Source organism: Protopterus annectens, chromosome 15.part0, assembly GCF_019279795.1.
Source record: "Protopterus annectens isolate FY-2018-M chromosome 15.part0, PAN1.0, whole genome shotgun sequence".
In the NCBI taxonomy this organism is placed as follows: domain Eukaryota; kingdom Metazoa; phylum Chordata; order Ceratodontiformes; family Protopteridae; genus Protopterus; species Protopterus annectens.
In genome coordinates, this window is record NC_056749.1 from 210,322,733 (window position 1) to 210,347,863 (window position 25,131).

At 41.5% G+C, this 25,131-nt stretch overlaps 1 protein-coding gene across 2 annotated transcripts in view; it reads right to left on the reverse strand.

Annotated features, from left to right (window-relative positions):
- Nucleotides 1-25,131, reverse strand: part of CCHR15.PART0H8orf48 (chromosome chr15.part0 C8orf48 homolog) — a 1,144,402-nt gene that overhangs the window by 345,103 nt on the left and 774,168 nt on the right. For both annotated transcript variants that reach the window (XM_044057711.1, XM_044057710.1), the window contains one exon: nucleotides 7,918-8,070. In XM_044057711.1, coding sequence (XP_043913646.1) covers nucleotides 7,918-8,070 — 153 coding nt within the window. The remainder of the gene's footprint in view (nucleotides 1-7,917; nucleotides 8,071-25,131) is intronic.

Consider the following 25,131-nt stretch of genomic DNA (forward strand, 5'->3'; position numbering starts at 1 on the left):
ATCTACTGGAGCACCTTTTTTAAGTAAGGTTTTATCCTTGGGGGATGTGATGAATTTATTTGGCCTCTGGGGGGCAGGCTCCACTGAATCCGAAGACTCCCACTCCTTTTGACAAACAAAATCCATAAGTTCATCGAAAGGCGGCGATACCAAAGTGGCGGAAGGGAGAGACCCTTCAGGTAAACAGAGTCCTCATCAGAAGGGTTGATGGGTTCCAGTCACCTCTCTGCTTAAGAATTTCTAGGATGTCTGCAAAGGAGACATCATCATAGGTTGACCGCGGTGACCCTTCTGACTCATCGTGATCTGTGCCAGATGTGATCGACTTCTCTGGGGAGCCCAGATGCTTCCTCTTGCATAATCTCTTGAAAGGGACCTCTTCAGAAGGGCATTCAGGAGAGGTTTTGGAAGAGAGGGGTTCACCCACTGAGGCATCCTGAGGCCTTGGGTCTCTACATCTGTGTGAACTCGGTTGTGCTGAGACAGACACTGGTGCCTTTGGGGAGGAATGACTGGATATGAGAGTGGAGCTGCCCATGGGGACAACACCCTCCTCATCGTTTTGAAAGCACTCTGCCCATAATCCGAGGAAGCTCCCGGTTCCGAAGAACTAGAAGGCTTATCCGGCACCAAGGGGGTTGGCTCCGAAGCCGATGTAGGAGCCAAGCTCACCCGTGCCTAGGCCCTGAGTGACAAGTTCGGATCAGACAACTGTTCAAGCTGAATGTCCTCCCCTGACCGGAGAGCATCGACTCCTAGACTCCTCGAGCTCAGATAGCACAGAGGAAGTCGGAGCAGTAGTTGGGGCTGAAGATCCTGAAGATCCTGGAATAGGACTCTGCTCTGATGGTTCCACTACAATCAACTCCATGCATTCTGGCCCTGAGGCAGATCAGAGGAGGAATCAATGGTGATGGGGTAGGTCCACTTGGTTCTGGAACTCTCTGGGTTGGCTCTGACAATGATTTGGCTAGCACTGGTGTACTTACAAGTCTCTGCACCACACGATCCACATCATGTTCTTACAAATTCTTGGAGGATCGAGAAGAGGGGGCTGCACCACACGATCCACATCATGTTCTTACAAATTCTTGGAGGATCGAGAAGAGGGGGCAGGAGACCTTGACATTTGTAGAATTGGCGATCTTAATGTCAGACAAACCAGCTCCAGGACTGGGGACTTGACTCCGAGCCTGCAATCCCAATGGTCCTGAAACAGGAGGAGCCAAGGTTGATGGTTTTTCAGGCCCAACAGATTTCGGGTCCGATGAAGACATTTTTTGGTAATTTGTTAGTAGGTTCAGATTGATCTGATGAGGTAGCTGAAGATCTTTTGCTCGATTTTCCAGATTTAGAAGGAGGGGAAGGGGTTTGCTTTGTAACACTCTGACCTTCTCCTAAGGCTTCTGAAAAATAACTCTTCAACAATCCCCTCAATATCAGCTTATTTTTTCTTTTAAGGAGAACCCTCAGACTAAATGAATGGCATATAGAGCAAGACTCTTGCACACAGTCAGTATGGCTATCAGTTAAAGACATATTTTGAGAGCACTTGGAAAACTTCTTAAACCCTGAGGGTTTAGTGTCTTTGATTGTTTAGACATATTAACAGGCAAAACACAACTGAATAGCACAACTATTATTTAGAAGCAATAACTCTCTACTGTTTACAGACTAAGCAGCTCTCTAACTCAAACAAGCTATTTAAATAAAGGAACAGAATAACAGATAACCTTTTTTTTTTAATATACAAGCAGAAATAATAGCACACCCACACAGGAAATGGGCTGAGACGCTCTCTAACTTAAACAAGCTGGCTCAGGAAAAGTCAAAACTAGTTTACTTAACAGTAAATAACCAACACACACACAAAAAGATATTTCAAATGGAAAGGTTTAGAAAAGGAAAACCTTTTAAGCTAAATATATCAGATGAACTATTTACACACCAAACTTAGCAGTTCAGGGAACAATGAGCTTAAATAACTGTTAGTTAAAACAAACACACACAGAGAAGCCAGGACAGGGACGAAAATTTAGGCCTTGAGATAAACGACTGCCCCAGAGAAAAAATAGTAAGGTAAATGACACAGTCTAAAACTGTAACTAACAGAGTCAAGCAATTAACTAAAGTAACTACAAAGAATTTTAATTAAAGGAAGGAAATACAACTTTTAAAGGTATTATAACAATTTAAACTTAGCCCAGTTGTGAAACACCTGATCTGTTTAGCAGCAAACAAGATCTGGGGAATCCCCTAGAGCATCATGGGATACGGAGTAAGCTATGAGCTGGAGACCTCGAGCTTTTGTAAACGGCCAAGTGTTCCAAACCCACCATGAAGATGAGATAGGGCGACATCACATCATAACTATTTAAGCCAGAATGGTTTAGACATATTAATTATTCTGGTTAAAACAAGAAATGAGCAGCACAGTGTGGCAGAGGTTAAAGTTGGTGGATGACAGCACTCTGCTCTCCAGTTTGGTATCAAGATGAGGCGCATTCTTTGCAGAGTCTACAGTGTCTTCCTGGGATCCATATGGGTTTTCACCAAATTCACTGGTTTCCTTCCATTTGCCAAACTCCTCTCTGGGTAGATTGGCAATCCTCCACGTTGTGCAAAGTGTGCATAGGTGAACATGCCACGTATCACATATTCATTTGTGTGTATGTGTGTGTGTGCGCACAAACACACATGTATTTGTAGTCTGCATCCTGATAGAATGGCTTTCTGTCCAGCTTTATTTTCCCTGCCAGGCACTCAATAAATGCTGGGAAAGATTCTAACTCCCTCACAACACCGAACTGGATAAAACGGATTCTATAGCATAAGTGAATGAAACTAAGGAATAATCTACTGAGGATACCTAAAAGAAGAAAACAACAAGATTGCAAAGAGGATTTGAAGACATAAAGCTTAAAAAGTCTCTGCTCCTTTTCAAAAAGAATCACCTAACAAATGTGTGGAATGATTTAGTAATTGTGGCATGTGACATTGCAAAGACTTTACCAGCAACCATGGTAAGATGCCATCAATGCCCAGGAATTATGACCAACCCACTTCAGGCACTGAAAAATACAGGAAAGTACAGTTGTGTACACTTAACATGAATGCAGATGTTCAAGTGTATTCACTGTTTAGTCCTGAACGTGTGGGATTTCCTGCACTGGAAGCTCTTGGCCAGCCCGACTACCACAGAATTTTCCCCTCCTCCTGAAGCTGGCATATGCCCTGTCCAACATTATTACATCTGGATATAAAGAGAGTCAGATGGCACTATGAACTCAGTACTTTCTTGCTCCCAAAAAAGTAGGAGCCTCCCAGTAAGTCCTTAAGGTCAGGGTCTAGGACCCAAGATTCCACAGTAAGTGTGAAGTCGGAGGGAGCAACCCTGACTGAGGAGGAGAATGTCCAAGCCTATCCCATAGGCAAGAAGAGAAGAAGGGAGGAGAAAGAATACTATAACAGTGAATACACTCAAACATGTACATTTATGGTAAGTGTATGTTGTAGTCCTGACCTGTGGGATGACTCCCAAAGCTGAAAGGAGGATGGATGGATGGAACAGCAGTGTTAAGCCCTACTCTGAACTTGGAAAAGGTAGGAAGATGGTAATGTTTTGTGATGGTATGCACAGAAGACTAAGTAGCAGCTTCCAAAATGTCTTTAGTGGCCATCTCTTTAAGAAAATCAGCAGAGGTAGCGGTAGCCTTAGTGGAATGTGACCTCACAGAATCTGGAGTCTTCTTACCATGATGGCTATAGCAAAAAGAGATACAGTGGGAGATGCATTTGGAAACTTTGTTTTGAAGCTGTTCTCCCCTCATCGCTACTGGCAAAGGCCAGGAAAAAATTGGTCTGACTTCCTGACATTCTTGGTTCTGTCCAAGTAGTAACACAGTTGCCTATGCACATCCAAAGTATGAAGGATCCTCTGTAGGCAAATGTATGGTCGGGTTTAAAGAAGTCAAGAATGTCCAGGACCTGTTTGCCAAGGAGTGACCCCTTCCATGGAGTCAAGGTATCATCCAAGCTGTCAATTTGAGTGTGTGCAGGTTGGGTTAAATGATTGTACCCCTGTTCTGTGTTAACAGGTCCACACTGTGGCAACAGATATGGCTTCCTGTTGGTTAGACCGAGAATTCAGGGGTACCAGTGCTGCCTCGGCCAATCTGGAGCTATTATAATTACCACTGGCCATTCTTCCCTTATTTTCAGCAGCATCCTGGGTAGCAAGGGGGGTGAGGCATAGGGGAATAGGCCTATCCAAGGAAAGAAAAAGGCATCTGTCTTGCAGGCCAACTCTGTTTTGTTCCTGGAGCAAAACGTTTCCAAGTGAACATTTTATGACAAAAAGGTTGATTTGTGTCCCACCCCACTTTTTTGCTATGCTGACAAAAAAACTTCTTGGTGCAGTTGACACTCGTGGGGATCTACATAGACACAAAGGCAAATAGAAACCATAGGCTTTTAATGAAACTAAGGAATAATCTACTGAGAATACTTAAAAGGAGAAAACAATAGGATTGCAAAGAGTATTTGAAGACAAAGCTTAAAATGTCTCTGCTCCTTTTCAAAAAGAATCATCTAACAAATGTGTGGAATGATTTAGTAATTGACTTTACCAGCAACCATGGTAAGATGCCATCAATGCCCAGGAATTATGACTAACCCAGTTCAGGCAGTGAAAAATACAGGAAAGTACAGTCGTGTACACTTAATTTAAATGCGGATGTTCAAGTGTATTCATTGTTGCAGTCCTGACTTGTGGGATTTCCTGCCCTGGAAGCTTTTGGCCAGCCTGACTACCACAGAAGTTTTCCCCTCCCCGGAAGCTGGAAGCAGTTCGAAATAGGTCAAAATAACCTGTTAGAAAGATTTCAAAATGCCAATTCAAAAGATAAAGCACTTTTCATCTTCCATGAGTGAAAAACTTCATCAGGTATTTTACAAATTCAGTCACTTTCTTTTATATACACAGCATTTAAAATTACTTCATCACTCGTGCGATTGCTAAGCCTACAGAATGAATTAGCTGCCATTTAAAGGGCCAGTATATTAAACCATGTAAACATGTTTATTTTAAAACTTGTTGTTGATGATGATGTTATAGACCCATTATAGGTTCATAGGTAGGTACTAGGCTATTGGCCCTAGGGCCTATACAAGCCGAGTCAAACAGTACCCTGGCTTTCGCCACCCAAGAAAATTATTTTCCTGTGCCCCTGTTGAGCAGAGCCACAGAAGTGATCTCCGGGGTGAATTTCCTATCTCCCATCCAATCATCAAGATTTTTCTTGAATTGTGCTAATGAGGAGCTTTGTTTGATATAGACAGGTAGTTTGTTCCAGAGTATGGGAAATCTCTGGGACAGGAATCTATCCCTCCAGCATGTTCTGTTTATTGTGGTGACAAGGTTTAGGTCCCTAAAGCGTGTAGCTCGGAGGGATTGGGATTTCTTTAAGTGGAGCATGTCCAACAGCTTTGTATGTTAGGCAGAGATCACCTCTGAGTAGGCAATATGCAACAGAGTAAAGCTGTATTTTTTTGAGACGGTCTGTGTAGGGCATCTGTTTGAGGCCGGTAATCCTCTTTGTGAGGTATTTCTGTGGCCTTTCCAGTTGTTGTAGATGTCTTGTGAGGTACATACCAAAAGGGGTGTTGTACTCTACAATGGGTCTAATGAGTGACAAGTAGAGGGGAACAATGACCTCTTTTTTCCTGGATGAGAAACCTTTTGTGATGAGGTGTGCTACGTGGAAGGATTTCCTGACTACTGTGGCAATGTGAATATCAAAGGAGAGACTACTGACCACCTGTGTCCCAAGGTCTCTCATCACACTTTTGGTGTTAAGTAGACTACCGCCTATGTGGTAGTTCATGGGTACAGAGTTTTTACCAAAAGGGATGACAATGCACTTTTTGGCATTGAGCTTGAGGCCATGGCTTTGACACCAGGCATCTGTCTCAGTGAGGCCCTTTTGTAGGATGTCCACATCGTTAGTTTTGATTATGGCTCCTAGTTTGCAGTCATCTGTGAACTTCATTAGCCAAAGACCTTCTGCGATAGCCTGTACCTTCAGAGAAGTAGATACCAAACAGGAGAGGACCCAGGACTGAACCATGTGGTACTCCGCTTGTCACTGGTCTGAAGTTGGATTTGGAGTCTGCTACTTTCACAGTGTGGGTTCTGTCAGTGAGCCAGTTGGCAACCCATCTTGTGACATAGGGATTCATACCAAGTTTAGTGAGTTTATTACCTATCTTTCTAAAGCTTTTAGTTTTAGCAAGCTGGAAACAGAGATGGATTTATTTAATCCTGGCCAGTCAGTAGCATTCAATTTTACTTGCTAGTATACTTCAACTTTTTCTAGTCTTAGTGTCCAAGCATCTCCCCTTGAATTTACCACTATATTTTCCAATACACAAAATGTGAAACAGTGCCCTGTTTTTTCTGCAACATGTTTGCACAGAAGACTTGTTTCCTTCACAATTCTTATGTCACATATGTGCTCATATATTCAGTTTTACCGACATAGAAACACTTGCATAAAATGCATTGAGCACAGTCTACCACTTTATCAGATTTACAGTTACATGTATGCTGCATGATAACCTTGTTGTTTATGATGAAAAATCTACCTCCAAGTATATACTTACAATTTGAGCAACAACCACATTTTCCCAAGCATGCCTTTTCATCCCTTATGTATTTCTATTCAAAAATGTTTTTCAGGTTAGCACCCTTCTTGTAAACAACACCAGGTTTTTCACCTATATGCTCCCTGATGTCTCTATCATTATACAAAATAGCCCAATTCTTTTCCAGTTTTTTTTACATGATAGTTATCAGTGTTAAATGTAATAATGGAGCATTTGTATTGCTCTTCTGTTTGCATCACTGTATTGCAAGCAATTGTAGTTATATTCAAATCTTCACTAGCTTCATTATGTTTCCCTAAAATTGGGACATAAAAATTTCTTTCCCTTTTATTCATTATTTCCATCAATAATTCATTGATTAAATTTAAGGGATACCCTCTATTAGAAAACATATTCTTAAGCTGAATGCACTCATCCCAAAAAACTTCCATGTCTGCAAAGCAGCCCAGGACCCAACTGACAAGCTCCGTCCTTTAGCTTGTAAAAAAGTAGAGGGACCTGGAATTATATAGAACTCCGAATGGTTCTCAATAGAAGCCTGAGCCACCACCTCGGTCTCCGAAAGAAGCTGCTAAGGCACTTCATCTTCTTTGACAATCAGAAGCCTAGGAGGACTGGTCAAAGGAGAATGCGTCATCTGAGGCCCTAAGTTTGAAATGCTTTCCCTTTTTTCATGTTATGCTTGCTAGTTCTGCTATTAAAATGAGCACATAACTTACAGTTATGAGCATCATGTTCCAGTCCCAAACAAGTCATACAAAAATAATGAAAGTCTTGGTGTGGTATCTGTTTGCCATACCAGAAATAGTTATTAACTTTCTCTGACATTAGTTAAAAAAACAAATGAAAAGTTCCCTAATGGAGTACTTAGCTTTAGGCATTTTCTTTCTCTAGTGTGGACCAACCAGTGCACTGACTAGCACTCTGCTTCAGGCTCTGTCAGCAAGAAAGAACTGAGGTCATGGTGCCAGCAGACTCCCTTTTTATCTGGACATAGTGATATCGGATAGGGCATCTGCTGGATTCAGGAGGAGGGAAAAAAATTATTTGGAAGTCGGGCCAAACATGGGCTTCCATAGCAAGAAATCCAACAAGCCAGGACTGCAATAGTGAAACATGAAGAACATCAATTGACCCTACAGGACAGAAGGATAAGTTAATGCATACAATGTTTTTAAAAAAATACATAAATAAAAATTAAGTCCTCTTAACAGCAATGAGTAAATAAAGGAACTTTTCATATTGACTTACTCTAATGTACATCTGATTTTCAATCTTCTCTTTCAGATTAGCTGACTCCACAAGTGCTTTCTTTTGTTTGATAAACTCTGCCTTTGCCAGTTCTTCCTTTTTCTTCAAACATGCAGTGCAGTGGGAAGGCTGATGTATTTCAGCTGCTTCTGCCTACCAAGAAAAAAAAATGAAAACAAGCAAGTTGGAGAAAAACTAAACTATAGGTAGTGGTTCTACCAGTACATAGATCTTAACTTCTTTACTACAGAATTAGGAAAAAGACAAAATAATGGGGGACAAAGGTCCAAACTCAGGGACAATTTTTAAATATTACTCTAATTCACCTAAAATGCAGAAGGTTTTGTGTCAACATGCATTTTCTGAATAGTAAAAACTTTGTCATTACTGACTGACTGCAATCCACAGTGATTTATCAGAAAATCAAACATGTAGAAACAGAGATGGATCATGGTCAAATAGGACCCTAGGCAGGGTAGTGGACCAGGCCCCCCACATGTCATCTTCTATTCATCTTCCTGATTGTATTAAATTATAGTCCTTATATAATATAGCACCACTTGTCGGAATGGTGGTTTAAATTTGCAGTTTTGAACATTTTTTCCAGTAAGCAATGAAACAAAATGTATGAAGTAACAATGACAAAACTACTCGTTTCAGAATTTTTCGATCATAAAAGGCCATTCAAACGTCTGTCATTACAATCCACCAATATCAGTCAATATGCACATTGCACAATCTCTGCAAAAGTAAAAGCAATCTAACCAACTCCACATTAAACAGAACTGTAAGTAATGAAGAGGTTTGCTGCTGGCAAACAGCTTTGCATTTCAGTGCTTCATCTACAAATTCAGTGCCTCTTGGCCTTTAAGAATTAAGTGTGTGTTACATTTAAAAAAAATGGTATTCTGGTAATACTGCAATAGGGGGTGATTGGCAAAGTAACAACAGAGTCATAGTTACTAGGCATCTCATCCAAACGAGGACACACTCAGAAGTGCAGCACCCCCTACCCTCCTTATGCTGCACAGCAATCAATACATCTGTGGTGGGAAGAGAACTCAGTCTTCTGCACTACAAGCAGGTGTAACACTAACACACACACACACACTTGTGTTGTCCTAACTCTGAGGTATCTGGAAGTCTCAAGGTCCTAATTCTTGCTGTGTTTATGGAAGGAAGTTCTTCTGCAAGGTCCTAATGCTGGAGCTTTTTTATATACCAAAGATTTTTATTTTTTTATTTTTATAGTGAAGTCCCCCTCTCCCAACCAACAAGGGCTATGGACAGCTATGGATATGGCTCCATATACAAACAACATGGAAAAAAAATGTCAGGCGAAATTAGGGAGAGTTGAGATCTATATTCTGGTAGTATTAAGTTAAAGAAACATTGCTGAAACTTAAACTTTGAAATTGTTATGCCTAGACTAGGAAAAGGTCAGCTTTACAAGACTGAAATATTTATATAAATCTATCCAGCTGTATTAGTTCAGGATCAGATCAATAGTGTGTAATCATGGACTCAGACTGCACAGTCAAAGTACTACAAATTATCTGTGGCAGATGACTTGGTGGGCTCTGACAGCTACTGAACATCTACTGTTTTCTACAAAAATAGGAATACAAAACACTGTGTGCTTTCAGTCTTATACAGGCATTTTAATTAACTACTACAGTGGAAAGGGTTTGCAGTGTAAAACAAGAGTTAAATTTGGTTCTTTCACATTATCTGAGATGTATTAGACTGTCTCCCTTGTATTACATTTTACAATAAACTAAGTACAATAATGGAATAGTATGGACACTGAATATCATACAGTCTTTGCTAATGAAGTAAGTCTTACAGGAATTTAAGCATGATACTATACTTCAAAAATTAATCGCAGGTTATCATTCTGTTGTTTCATATCAGCCCCGAGAGACAATCTTCTCATAATCCAAGTGTGGTTGCTATAAATCAAACAAAGACCATCTGGGAAGTACCAGCTATGCAGACTGCATATACTTCTATCATTTACTTTATTTCTCATTATAATAAAATAAAAATTTAGCTGCAGTTATCCATGTCAAACTTTCTGGGATGACTCATTCTTGCAAAAACAACCCTTTACTCCTGTTCTGTACCCCCTCCCCCAATTTTAAAATCAACACAGCAACACTGCTTAATGAAGAAATGATTCAAATTATCCTACCAGTTATTACTATATTTGCAATGACCTGGAAGTTATCCCAATTTCTTCATCTGCACTAGCCCGGGGGAAAACATGAATGAAAATGCTCACTATCTCTTGTCTACTTGCTATATTGTGTTACACTTCAGAATGAAATGTAACTGTGTGGAATTCAACCTACTCCATTACTCATCTACTTTTATTATCACACATGCATCCACCATTCCTTTCTGCTAACTACGTATTTGTGGGATCCACAGATCAAACACCAATATAATTATCTCATACCCTGCTATTTGACAGGATCACACTCATTTTCACAAAGAAATAAGCTTAATGTTTGTCTGCATTTTGAAGACACTGTATTACAACTTGACTAAAGTGTGACAACATGTTACTTTATATCAGATTTTTTTTAGGTATACCATACCACAACATAAGCTTGCATCACTCTTAAAAAATGCCAGTTAATCTTTGCAGAATATTGAGCAGTTCTTCACTAGATGTAGTATGCATTCTAATCTATACTCTTCAGAATAATTTTGTTAACTTTCCCCATATAATGTCCCATGTACAAATTCTTCCCAATAAATTAAAATTGATTATGGGTATGAAATGATAACCAAGCAAATTCCATTAAGGTGTTTTTTTGTGTTGGAAGACCCCCCGAAAGTGTTTTTTATATATATATATATATATATATATATATATATATATATATATAAATATATATATATATATATATAAATATATACACACACACACACACACACACACACACACACACACACACACACACACAAACTCCATGGTTGCATAACAGTGGGAAAAAGTGCAGTCTCATTGATATTTGAAAGTAGTTTTCAGCTCTTTTTTATTTACAAAAACACAATTTGCCTGAATACTACTTAGCAAATTGGCTCCCATTGTGTACTTAGGAATCCCTTTGCCTGAGCAACTGAACTGCTTTTGCTTTTTAGTAAGCGGCATAACTTCTATGAATTTCCAATCAAATTCTACTGTTTAATTCAAGAAAAGAAGAAAGTGGTTTCATTAATATCTTAGGGCAGATGCCTTTTTTCTGGTTACGATGATTAAGAAAATAGATATGTGACTTATTTCCCACCCCTTGCTATGACAAGATTCACATCCAGAGCAGAAGATGTAGTAACAACAATGCTGTCATGGAGTAGTCTGTCTTTGCTGTATAGTTCCAATGCAAGCCAAACATACAGAGTACAGTTACTCTACTAATAATGACTACAGGGCTGAGCTTACTCACTAGTTCCTCAGTTCTTATCACTCTGTTCCTTTATCTTAGCTCTGTCTTTGCTAACTGTCATCGTACTGACTTCCATTCTGGCTTCTTTTACTGACTAAGCTAGGCAGCCGAGCTCTTACATCTATGTGTTCTGTTTCAACCGCTTTTCAGTCAAAACGTACACAGCACTAGCTAAAGCTAATCAGCCTCCTGTTGACTTTGTAAAGCTACCAAGAGGATCCTTACAGAAGCAGTCGCACCTACATGTCCCCTTTTATACACCTCTTAGTTGCACATGGCTCCACGTGCAGGTTCTACAGGGGTATTTACCTTACCATGCTCCTGTTGGGCTACCTGACTGTCACTGAGCAGTATTACCAACAACCTCATGAGTCTCAGAATAACACTTCTCTTGCATCATAATGCTGGCATCCAAGGCTTACTGCTGTTTTCTTCCCTAATACTGAGCCTCAGATCCTCTTTTCTCAAGCATTCTCTCTCATCTACATATCTCAACTAGCAATACGTTGCTTCTTGCAATCAACCGCTAAGACTATTCTTCTAGTACAATTCCTCTCCATGAGATATGCTGCCTTCCTCTATTCTGCTTATTTTATTCTCCATCCACTTTCTGCTACTCTTTTTCTTGAGCCAGACGTATGAATTCTTCTCTCTGTTTTGCATCCATGTCACCTGTGGCTGTATATCAGCAATGATATGAAACCAGTGGGTTTAATTGTGATGCTCTAATATTAATAGAATCAACTATCTGATATCTGAAATAACCGAGACAGATCAGTGCACTGGCTGCTTTATATTTTCTCAGTAATAATAATAATTATTATTATCACCATGAGATAAGCAGTTTACTGACAGAACCTTTCCCCTTAGGTCTCTGCTATAAATGGACTATTAACTAATAAAGCATAGTTGTATCTAAGCATACTTACCATAATGGCAGATCTTTGAATAGATGTTACTTTAACCGTAAATCATAATATTTCAGTTTACCTACCTTATGTGTGTCTTCTCTCAGCCAGAATTTGTGAAAGAACCGGCCTCTTCCATACAAGGAACCAGCACATCACATGCTTGCTAGATACTAACTTATGATAGTGTTAATAAAGATGCACTGAAAAGTACTAGGCTGTGTCTGAGGTGGGTGAAATCATAGTCAGTCTGTGATTATTAACTGTAATCGGTATATGCGCAGTGTAAAACATATCTGAGTGGAGCACGTTCTGGTTATTACATAGCAATGCACATTTACTGTATATCTTTATGGCAAACATCCCTTTGTAGAGTAACTAGTAACAATAGTGAGTCTCAAACTTCATTTTGCTGGTTCTGTGTCACATCAAACAAGCTGCTGTGTGGGAGTTAAAATCTGCAGCACTCGCTTGATCCATATTAATGGATGTCATAAGATAGGATTATATGTCTGTTTCACATTGACTGGTAGGTTGTGGCTGGATTTTGAAAATGGACTTGGTTATCCTGGAAAATAGTTTTGGTTACCAAAACGTGTGTATGCTATTGCAGCTACAAGGTATACAGCAATGTCACAGCTTATAAATTAATTGCAAACCAAAGGGAACTTTGTATGTTGAAAGTCCAATGGGGACGTAATAGTAGCTTTGTGTGCAGCTGAAATGCAGTCCACTGAAAATGGAGACAGTCAGCTAGTCGCTACAGGTACAGAGCATGCAACAAATTAAATCAGTACATCTCCAGATGATCTCAAATCCCCAGATGGAGTGAAAGAGACTGCAGCTGGAGATGAAACTAGAGGAAAAGTTAGTTGAGAGTATAAAGCAGCTTAAGGGTCAGTGTTAGTGGCAGCACACAACAACAAAAAAAAATCATAGTACAGAAGGAAGGCATATGACAAATTAAGTCATTATATTACAGAAATAAGAACTTACTTTTATTCACAGGTGAGTGGATGCAAAGTTACTACTTTTGCTAGGAGTCCTTACAATATAGAAGCAAGCACTCAGTACTTTCAGAACATGTAAGTCTAATTAGCAAATGAGAAGTGTAACACTGCTTAGGAAAAAGGTGATGTCTATCCAAGTATCATGGCACAATACAACTGCACATAAGAGACCGAAGGGAACAATCTAAGCCTTTACAAATGTTATAATATGGTCTTTGAGTAAAATGTTTAAGTGTAACCATATGGGGTATGTGTGGTCCAAATATCCACAGCAAGAAGTTAGAGAACACAATCCATGCAGGGCAGCTAATAAAAGCAGCAGCAAAATAGTATTTACTTGTACTGAAGCTGAAATCTCTCACTATCATGGGACAGGGTAGGTAAAACCATTGTTAAGGGGGAAACATTACCTGCCAGGTAGTCTACTCTGGTTATGATCATTGGAGGGGTACCTTTTAATTTACCACAGGCTGGGATTTATTTGGACTGGGAAGGAGGGCACGATGACAAGCAGGTAAGCAGTGTTTGATATTAACCCATCAGCTAGTCTAACAGGTAATGTCTCTGATAATGCAGCACCCTATGTACATGCAGTTAAATGCAGTCAAGCATGAAGCCAATCATGTGGGAAAGATAGCAGAGGTAAGATCCAATCAGTCTTCTCATCTCCAATAGAGGCTGATAAACTGGTCACTTCAGAAGAAGAGCTAGGTTGTAGAAAAAAGCCTGAACCTGGGCCACAGCTGTCAGAAGGTACTAGACCTCCTCTGAAAGGTGTTACTTTAGGGGACGGGGCTTGATAGCAGTGAGCGTAAATATGAAGAAGAGTTGTGAAACAACACTTGACTTCCATTAGAAGGAGAACTGGAGAGAGAATTTTAAAGAGAGAGAGTTAATGCAGACACAACTCAGAGACCCCCAATTTACAAAATTCAAGAGAAATAACCAAAGATCCTGCTATTCTTCAAGTCAGTGTGTACTAAAATAAAGGCTGACATAAAGAAAATGGACTTGAACTGCTACAGACAGACTAGAGAGACAAGTAGTGCAGCAGTTAGTAGTCTCAATAGCCTATCATCAGGTACTTCTAGCTGTAGCTCATATCTTTTTCTGACCTTATTACCATAATTTCTAAGGCCAGCTATGAGCTGCACAAAGCTCTGGCTCCCTCCCATACCTACAATGTGACTGCAGTTTGGCTAGCCCTTTACAGGGAAATCAGTAGTAAGAGTATAGAAAACTTCAAGACTTTTTTGCTCATAAACAGAGAAAGCTTACTCATCCTGAGTCCTCTAAAAGATATAACAGTAACCAAAAACTTTATATCCCAACAATTAACTACACACAGATGTAGGGGGATTGCAGGTGGGTGCGGCTAGTGCACTAGTGAGGAATTCGAACATCTGTTGTTATACTAACTGCAACTCACACAACTGTGCTATGTTCATCATTTTCACTGCTGCAGTAGCCTTTTGGCTACATGGGCTGATTATCAAAGCCTATCCAACCTGGGAGGAGGAAGGATCATACCTCTCAACTGTACAGGTTTTCACAGAATGTCCAGATTTTTGCCTCATATTTTTGGTGTGATCCTCCTAAAATCTGTCTCTTTCTGGAAAATAGCTGAGGATTGAAGTCATTAAATAATGACAAACATTTGAGTTTAAGACTCCACATCCTTCAGAAAATTCATGCTAATGCAAAACCTATAATTCTATTAACTTTCTGAGTTTGTAAGGGCAATATTTAAAATCTGTCCCTATTTGTCCCCCCATCATTTTAGGCTTTGTCCAAATTTTTTGCTCTAAGAGGTTGAGAGGTATGGGAAGGATAAGGATCCAGGAGCCCCAGAAGAATGGTTCTAGCAAAACCAATCTAGCACCTGGAAAAGGAATCCAGTTTGTAATACTTTGTAAAAGTATGTATATAGGACCATGTTGGTGACTCTAGAACACTTCTAAAGTCAAACACTTTCCAGTATTCCATCACAGAAACCAAGGCTGTAGGAAAATATGCCTTAATACTGCCTGGAATAAATTTGTCATCTTGAAATAGTCTTTTACAAGGGTTGTCCTTTCTATGTCCCACTATAAGAAACACACAGCTTTTCTAAAATACTTAGTTCTGTCAAGATAGTACCTGAGCTGCTTATGTACATCCAGAGCATGTAGAATCCTTTATCTACGGTTTTGGCGATCTTGACAGAACACTGGGAAACTAATGGCTAGATTCAAAGTAAACTTTGAAACAACTCTGGGCATAAATGAGGAATTTGTTCTTAATGTGACTATATCTTTATGGAAGACCAGATGGGATTCACCTACCATAAGAGCTTAAATCTCAGATACTCTTTTTGCAGATGTCAGAGCAATAATGAGTGCATTCCTCTGTGTAATAAACATTAAGATAGTCTGACAAGCTGGTTCAAAGGGAGATGTAGTTAATTTTTCTAGCAAAAAGTTAAGATCCAAGGAAGGGGCCATCTGTTTTCTAAGAGACCTAAGATTCAGAAACTGTCTTAGTAAAAACTGAGATGAATAGGGAAGATCCATGAGCAGAAATACTAAAATGGCTTCAAAATAAACCATGAAAGAGGAGTAACAAAGGACAAAGGAAAGTAACTCACACATACTTCAGAACCAGTGGTACATAATCTCTGATAAGGCCTGGTTATTGGCAAGGCACCAACAAACAAATATTTTCCATTTGTCGATAACAAAATTTCCTAGTAGCAGGTTTTCTTGCCTCCTTTAGTATCTTCCGTACATCTTCGAGAAAGAGGTGCCTAAAAGGTATCACAATGTAATCATCCACATAGTTAGCTGAAGTTGTTTGAGATACGAATACATGAAACTCCACTTGTCTTATGTAAGTAGATTCAGTCAGTGAAGAAGCTTGTGGTAAATGGCCTTGGCCAATTCCATAAGAAGGGAGAAAGTGCAGTTGTGTAAGTAAACTTACCATAACAGTAGATGTATGAATGATCACTACTTCACTGTTGCAGTAGCCTCAGCTATATGGGTTATATCCTGCCAAGAATATAACAGCTAGCCAGTTTCCAAAGTTTCAGGGCACTTTCCATGCACCAAAACTGTCAGGTAATTTGAGGTGAACTAAGTACTAGGCTAACTGACCTTGTGGGCCATTTAAGGCCCAACCAATTTTCCGTCTGCGCACTACTACAAGCTTAGCCAACAACCAAAACTTAGGGGAGTTAAGCCCTTCAAACCATTCTTGCTAATAGAGAGAGAGACAGAGAGCAGTACAGCCATGAAAGGGCAATACTAGAAGAACACAAGGAAGAACAAGAAATAAATGTCCACACCTTGGCATAAAAAAACAAACAAATAAAAAACAAAACAAATAAAATAAAACGGGGGGGGGGGGAGTTGCTACTGTAGCAGTGATCATTTGAGCATCAACTGTTATATAAGTTTACTTATGCAACTGTACTATGTTCATCATATTGATCGCTGCTGCAATAGCCTTAGCTGTATGCCTAGATTACCCTAGTTTATTACATTTGAGAGGTGGAAAAAAGAAGTTATGTCTTACCATAACGTTCCATCTGAGTTACTGATCTTCTTCCATTCATCACTGATGGGTACAGTTCCGAACGCTCAGAACAGACTCGACTAAATACCAAGCTAGCGTACACCAAACTCTTGAGCCACGCTACTACCCACAATGCCCTTCATCCCATACCTCAGATCGAGTTTGCAGAACATATAGTAGAAACATATATTAGAAACAGAAATAAAGGCAGAGGCCATCTCTGCTCAAAAAACCTAACACACCAAAATGACCTGAAGATCCACCAGGAGCCTTTGGCGGGGGAAGGTAGGAGTGTGTGATGAATGGAAGAAGATCAACAACTCAGATGGAACATTATGGTAAGACATAACTTCTTTATCTGAGGTTGTTAATCTTATTTCACTCCTCACTGATGGGACCGAGTCCCTAGCTACTACAGAATCTGGGTGGCCCTCATGAAAGAACATTCCGGAGTACCATAGAGCCAAAGGCAGCTCTTCTCCTGCAGATCAGATCCAATTTGTAATGCTTGATAAAGGTACGGGGTTTAGCCCAAGTGGTGGCTGCACAAATATCATCCATGGAAGCCCTAGCATGAAAGGCGACAGAAGCAGCCACAGCTCTAGTGGAATGAGGTTTAATGCGGCCAGGAGCTAATTCCTCCTCCGGAGAATAAACAAAGGAGATGCAATCCCTAAGCCATTTAGACAAGGTAACCTTAGACACTGCCGATCCCATTCTAGAGCCCGCAAAGGCAACAAAAAGCTGATCTGACTTACGAAATGACTTCGTCCTGTCCAAATAAAAACATAACTGTCTGAGGACATCCAAGGAATGGAGACAGTATTCCCCTTTGTTGGTACAATTAGGGAAAAACACGGGCAACTCAATGGACTGATTAACAGAGAATTCCGAAACCACCTTGGGTAAGAAAGTGGGATTGGTGCAAAGTGATACTCTGTCCTTATGGAAAATCAAATAAGGACTCAATGCATAATGCTTGCAGCTCTGAAACCCGTCTGGCTGAAGTAACCGCCACCAGAAACAAGGTCTTCCATCATATCACAGGTTGTAGCCGGCTTGAAGGGAGGTAGAGCCAAAGTTTGAAGCACCCTAGACAGATTCCATGATTCCACAGGTTGCCTAATGGGAGGTCTAGAATGAAAACTCCCCTTCAAGAAGGTCTTACACAGGCGAAAAGATATAATAGGAATTCCATCTGAACCATCATGGAAATTGGAGATGGCAGCTAGATGCACCCGAATCGTGGATGCAGAAGCCCTGCTAAGGAATTGGTATTGAAGAACCATAGCTACTGGAACAGAGGCAGGATCCAGAGACAGCTCTTGTGCCAACAAGGAAAAGCATTTCCACCTGTCTTTATAAAGTTTTCTGGTACAAGGTTTAAGGGAAGCCAAAATAATATTTTGTACCTGAGAAGAGAGTGATTCAAGCCTGGCAACCAAGCTGTCAGTTTGAGCGTGGTCAGATTTGGAGACGACAACCCTTGGGGGTGAGAAACGAGATCCTGATGGAAGTCCAGGATCCAAGGAGGTCGGAGCAGGTGTGGCTGAAGGAAGGGGAACCAAACCTGTCGAGGCCAGAATGGAGCAATGAGAATCATTCCGCTTCTCAACCGAGTAGCTTTTCTTAAGACCAAGGGTATCAAGGGGTGGGAGGATAAGCATACAGGAGACCCGTGGGCCAATCGTGAGTCAGAGCATCTCTCGGGGACTCCCCGTATGGAGGAAGGAGGGCAAAGTAGCTGCTACACTTCGTATTGGAGGGGGAGGCAAACAGATCGCGGCAAGGCCGGCCCCAGTGTCTGAAAATTTCCTCCGCCACTCTCGGGTTGAGAGACCACTCATGAGGAAGCAGGATGCATCTGCTCAGCCTGTCCACAATCACATTGGAACTCCCCAGGATGTGTGTAGCAATCAGGAAATGGTTGGAAGCTATCGCCCACTGCCAAATTCTCATAGCTTCGCGACAAAGAGGGTAAGATCTGGTCCCTCCCTGCTTGTTGATGTACCAGACCACAGACAAGTTTTCGGACTGGATAGCAAATGGTCAGAGAGGAAGAAGAGGATGGAGAGCTTGTAATACCAGTAACACAGCTCTGAGCTCTAGAAAGTACAGTTTTGTACCTACCATAAATGTAGATGTTCGAGTGTAAACACCGCTGCAGTCATTACACTTGGGTTATCCTGCCGTCACGTGGTCTCGCAGTCGGCCAGAGTTCCAAAGTCTTGGTCCGGCATTGGTTGCTGTCGCCTCCTCCCTGACGTCAGTGCGACAGGGGTATATAAGATGCAGCCGACGCCATTTTCTTCAGTTTTTCTTGCCCCAGATGTCAGGTGCCCCCAAATAGGTAGGCAATTCAAATTGCTAGTAAAATATACAAAAGAAAAGCAAACAACCATTTTTAGTTACCAGAAAATACTCCCCATAGGTAATAAAGGGTAGATGACCTGGGTAAGTACCAGAAAGTAAGAGGGGAAGGAGGGAGGGTAACCTGGACAGCAGCAGTGTTTACACTCGAACATCTACATTTATGGTAGGTACAAAACTGTACTATGTTCATTGTGTTACACTGCTGCAGTCATTACACTTGGGTGGAATCCCAAAGCTGAGGTAGGGAGGCTGGATCTATAAGGCATTAGGGGTGGCTATAAGGCCCTTCAGTACAGCAGTGGTGAAGCCAGCTCTGGATTTGGAGTACAAAGGCAAATGGTAATGTTTGGTGAAGGTATGCACAGAACTCCATGTTGCTGCTTCCAAAATATCCTTGGTAGGTACTCCTCTGAGGTAGGCAGTTGAAGTGGCTGTTGCCCTGGTGGAGTGAGATCTAATGCTGCTAGGTACAGGTTTCCCATGGTGGGTATAGCAGAAACGTATACAGTGTCCTATCCATTCTGAAATAGTCTGCTTTGAAATGGCTTTTCCCTGTGCTCCTGCAGCGTATGCTACCAATAATTGCTCAGATTTTCTGAAAGCTTTGGTTTTGTCCAAGTAGAAGCGTAACTGTCTGTGAATGTCCAAAGAATGTAGTAGTCTCTCCCCTTTGTTCTGTGGTTTTGGATAGAAAGTTGGCAAGTGAATAGTTTGGTTTAGAGCCACACTTGATACCACCTTTGGCATAAATGTAGGGTTAGTTCTTAAAGACACCCTGTCCTGGTGGAAGATGAGGAAAGGTTCCACTGCCATTAGTGCCTGTAATTCTGAAACTTTTTGTGCTAATGTTATTGCCAGTAGCAGAGCAGTTTTCCAAGAGATGGATTTTAATTCTGCTGTGTTAGCTGGCTCAAAAGGAGGTAAAGTTAGTTTTTCCAAAACAAAGTTGAGGTCCCAAGTTGGTGTAGGTGTTCTACGGGGTGGTCTTATGTTTTTAGCCCCTCTGAGGTATTGTTTGAGCAAAGGATTAGAAAAAATTGGTGGATCCATGTTGTAGTGAGCAGAGATAGCTGAGGCGTGGATCTTGATGGATGAAAAAGAGAGGCCCTTGTCCAGCATCTCAGTTAAGTATTGCAGTATCTGAGGAATGTTTGGGACAAGAGGGTCAAGGTTGTGCAATTGGTTCCAGGCACAGAATCTCTTCCATTTATCCGAGTATGCTTTCCTGGTGCTAGGCCTTCTGGCCTCCAGAATGACATCCATAACAGCTTTGGAGAGAGGCATTGCTTGCTGGATTAAGGAATTTTCCATGCAGCTAGATTTAAGGTCTTTAGCTGTCTGTGAAGTATCTGATTGTTGTGCTGTGTCAGCAACTGTGGGATTTGAGGCAAAATCCAGGGTAGTTCTTGTGCTAAGTTCTTTAAGATTGGGTACCAGTGCTGGCGTGGCCAGTCTGGTGCAATCAGGATAATTTTTGGCTCTTCCTGCCTGGTTTTTATGAGTATCTTTGGAAGGAGAGGTAAAGGAGGGAAAGCGTATACTTGTAGTTTTTTCCAGCTGAATGAGAGGGCATCCACTTTCCATGCTTGTGGATGGAAGCTCCTTGTGCAGAATTTCTGTAATTGGCAGTTTTTTGGGGAAGAAACAGATCTATGTCCGGGCTCCACCATTTTTGTGTTATTATTCTGGATATTTGTGGGTTCAGTTCCCATTCGTGTGGGTCCATAATGTTTCTGCTTAGGTCGTCTGCCAGTGTGTTTTTCTCTCCTGGCAGGAATTGTGCTTGCAGATGAACTTGGTAGTTTAGAGCTGTATTCCACAAGGTCATGGCTTGTCTGCAGAGGGGGTAAGAGTGTGTGCCCCCTTGCTTGTTTATGTACCACATAACTGTGGTGTTGTCTGTCTTTAGTAGTAATTGTCCTGGATGCAGTAGGTCCTTGAAAGCTATAATAGCATTTTGTACAGCTAGCATCTCTTTTTGATTGATGTGGAGATGTCTTTGCTCTGTGAGCCACTCGCCCTGGATACATTTTCCTGCCATGTGTGCTCCCCAGGCGTAATCCGATGCATCTGTTGTCAGTGTTTGCCTGGCTGTGGGTTGAGTGAAAGGCTGTCCCTTGTTGAGGTGACAAGCTTGTGCCCACCATCGAAACTCCTGTTGTAGGCAAGGAATTAGTGGTATAACTGTTTCCAAACTTTGACAGTGTTGAGACCATACACTCTTTAGGTACCATTGTAGTTTCCTCATATGCAGTCTGGCATATGGAATTAGTAGTATGCAAGATGCCATGTAGCCCAAGGCCTGCAGAATTTTTCTTGCAGGGAATTGGGTCTTTGTTGCCATTAACTGGAAATATTGAGTCAGTTGTCCGTGCTTGTCTGGCGTGAGATAAGCTGTCTGGGACATTGTGTTCAAGCTGGCACCCAGGAATATTATCTGTCGTGGGGGCACTAGTTTTGATTTATTTTCGTTTACTGTGTACCCCAGACAACTCAATAACTTTTTTACGTACTCCAGATGCTTTAGTAGAATGTCCTTGCTCACTGCTTGAATCAGGCAGTCGTCCAGGTATGGACACATTTGAATTCCTTTTTGCCTGCAAAATGCAATTACTGGTGCCAGGCACTTTGTGAAGACCCTGGGCACAGTAGATAAGCCAAAGGGCAGTGCAGAGAATTAATAGTGCATTGAACCAGCTAGAAATCTGAGGTATCTTCTGCAGTTTTGTCTGATAGGGACATGCAGGTATGCCTCTTTGAGGTCCAAAGTCACAAGCCAAGCTTTCTTGCCCAGCATGGGAAGAAGCTGCTGTAGTGTCAACATCTTGAATTTCGGAACATCCAGGTAAGTGTTTAGTGTAGAAAGGTCCAAAATGGGTCTCCAGGCTTTGGCCTTTCTGGGAACCAGAAAGAGTCTTGAGTAAAATCATTGTCCTTATTCCTGTGGTGGTACCTTTTGAATAGCTTTCATGTCCATGAGTGTTGTAATTTGTTTTTGAGCCTCTGCCCATTGATTTGGTGGCAGATTTGGCATTCCTTTTAGCCTTGGCAGGGTGTGAAAATGGAACCTGTAACCTTGAGATACAATGTTGAGAATCCATTTGTCTTTGGTGATGCAATGCCAGTTGTGATAAAAAAAGTGCCAGTTTTCCTCATAAGGGGGCTGCCAAGAGAGAGCTGTTTGGCAGCTGCAGTGGAAAGTAATTGAGGCTGTCTTTTATAAGGTTGAGGCCTGGCTTCCCCTTCTTTCTGGCCTGGTGTGCCCCATTGTCAAGGCCTGTAGGGGCCTTGTGTCTGACCTCTACCTCTTGGATGTCTGTATCTGCCCCTTTGAGGTCTATCTGTGACTGGAAAGGACCAATTGTTTGTTGGCCAATTTCTGCTAAAATGAGGAGGTTGAACCTGTAAGAAATCTTTCACCGTTTGCATAGATTTTGCCTTATCCTCCATCTTCTTTAATACCTCCTCTGCCTTAACTCCAAAAAGCACATCCCGCTGCAAAGGTGCATCCAATAATTTGACCTTAACATGTTCTGGTAACGTATGTTCTTTTAACCAAGCATGCCTTTTAATGACAGAGCTTGTAACTGCTGCTCTACAGGAGGCCTCTAAGGAATCAAACCCACATTGCAAAGTATGTTTTCCCACTTGTTCAGCTGCATGCAATAAATCCTGCATTTCTTTTAAGTTAGGAGGATCTGAATCTGGAAGCATCTTTTGTTTCAACTGAGAGATCAAAAATTGCTGATATTTTATCATGTGAAAAGTACAGTTTTGTACCTACCATAAATGCAGATGTTCGAGTGTTCACACTGCTGCAGTCATCACACTTGGGTTATCCTGCCGTCAGGCAGTCCCGCAGTCGGCCAGAGTTCCAAAGTCTTGGTCCGGCATCGGTTGCTGTCGCTTCTTCCCTGACGTTAGTGCGCCAGGGGTATATAAGATGCATTCGATGCCATTTTCTTCAGTTTTTCTTGCCCCAGATGTCAGGTGCCCCCAATAGGTAGGCAATACATATTGCTAATAAAAAATATATAAATAAAAATAAAACAATACATTCAGTTACAAGCAAATACACCACATAGGTTGTATAGGATAGAAAGGTATAGATAACTCCAGCTAGTTCAAAGGGGATGGAGGAAGAGTAACCTGGACTGCAGCAGTGTGAACACTCGAACATCTACATTTATGGTAGGTACAAAACTGTACTATGTTCATCGTGTTACACTGCTGCAGTCATCACACTTGGGTTGAATCCCAAAGCTAAGGATGGGTGGTGGAACTAAACAGGGTTTGTTGAGGCTAGCAGGCCCTGCTGAACTGCAGTGGCAAAGCCAGCTCTGGTTTTAGAGTATAGAGGTAAGTGATAGTGCTTGGTGAAGGTGTGCACTGAACTCCAAGTTGCAGCCTCCAAAATATCCTTGGTTGGTACCCCTCTGAGGAAGGCTGTTGATGTTGCTGTAACCCTGGTGGAATGGGGCCTGATATTACCAGGCACAGATTTCCCATGGTGTGTGTAGCAGAAACGGATACAATGTCCTATCCATTTTGAAATGGTCTGTTTTGAGATAGCTTTTCCTTGTGATCCTGCAGCATAGGATACAAAGAGCTGGTCAGATTTTCTGAAAGCCTTAGTTTTATCCAAGTAGTAACGTAATTGCCTGTGAATGTCCAAAGAGTGTAGGAGCCTTTCCCCTTTGTTCTGGGGGTTTGGATAAAAGGTGGGCAAATGAATGGCTTGGTTTAGGGCCACACTGGATACCACCTTTGGCATAAAGGAAGGGTTAGTTTGTAAAGAGACTCTGTCTTGATGAAAAATGATGAAAGGCTCCACTGCCATTAGGGCCTGTAGTTCTGAGACTCTTTGTGCTGAAGTTATTGCTAGCGGCAGGGCAGTTTTCCATGATAGGAACTGTAGATCAGCTGTGAAAGCTGGTTCAAAGGGCGGTAGTGTAAGTTTTTCCAAAACAAAGTTGAGATCCCAAGTTGGTGTTGGTGTTCTCCGGGGCGGTCTTATGTTCTTTGCCCCTCTGAGGAACTGTCTTAGTAATGGATGTGAAAATATAGGAGGATCCGTGTTGTATTGAGCTGAAATAGCTGAGGCGTGGATCTTAATAGATGAGAAGGAAAGTCCTTTCTGCAACATCTCAGTTAAATATTGAAGAATCTGAGGAATATTTGCTACAAGGGGATTTTGGCCTTTAGTCTGGTTCCAGGTGCAGAATCTTTTCCATTTGTCTGAATAGACTTTCCTGGTGCTGGGCCTCCTAGCCTCCTGAATGACGTCCATCACAGCTTTAGAGGGAAGTGTTGACTGGTTGTTTAGGCAATTTGCCATGCAGCCAGATTTAAAGTCTTGAGCTGGCTGTGTAGAATCTGATTGTTTTGCTGAGTGAGCAGGTGAGGAATTGTAGGTAAAATCCATGGTTGGCCTTGAGCCATGTTCCTTAGTATTGGATACCAGTGTTGGCGTGGCCAGTCTGGAGCAATGAGTATCATCTGTGGCCTCTCTAATCTGGCTTTCAGCAGCACTGTTGCCAATGTTTTCCAACTGAATGAGAGGGCGTCCACTTTCCAAGCTAGTGTGTGGTATGTCCTTGTGCAGAATTTCCATAGTTGGTAGTTTTTGGGGGAAGCAAACAGATCTATGTCTGGGCTCCCCCATTTTTGAGTTATCATTGCGAATACTTGTGGATCCAATTTCCACTCGTGAGGATCTATGATGTTTCTGCTTAGATCGTCTGCCAATGTGTTTTTCTTTCCTGGCAGGAATTGTGCTTATAGTTGAACTTGGTAGGTCAGTGCTGTGTTCCACAAGGTCATTGCTTGTCTGCATAGGGGATAGGAGTGTGTGCCCCCTTGCTTGTTTATGTACCACATCACTGCGGTGTTGTCCGTCTTTATTAGGAGTTG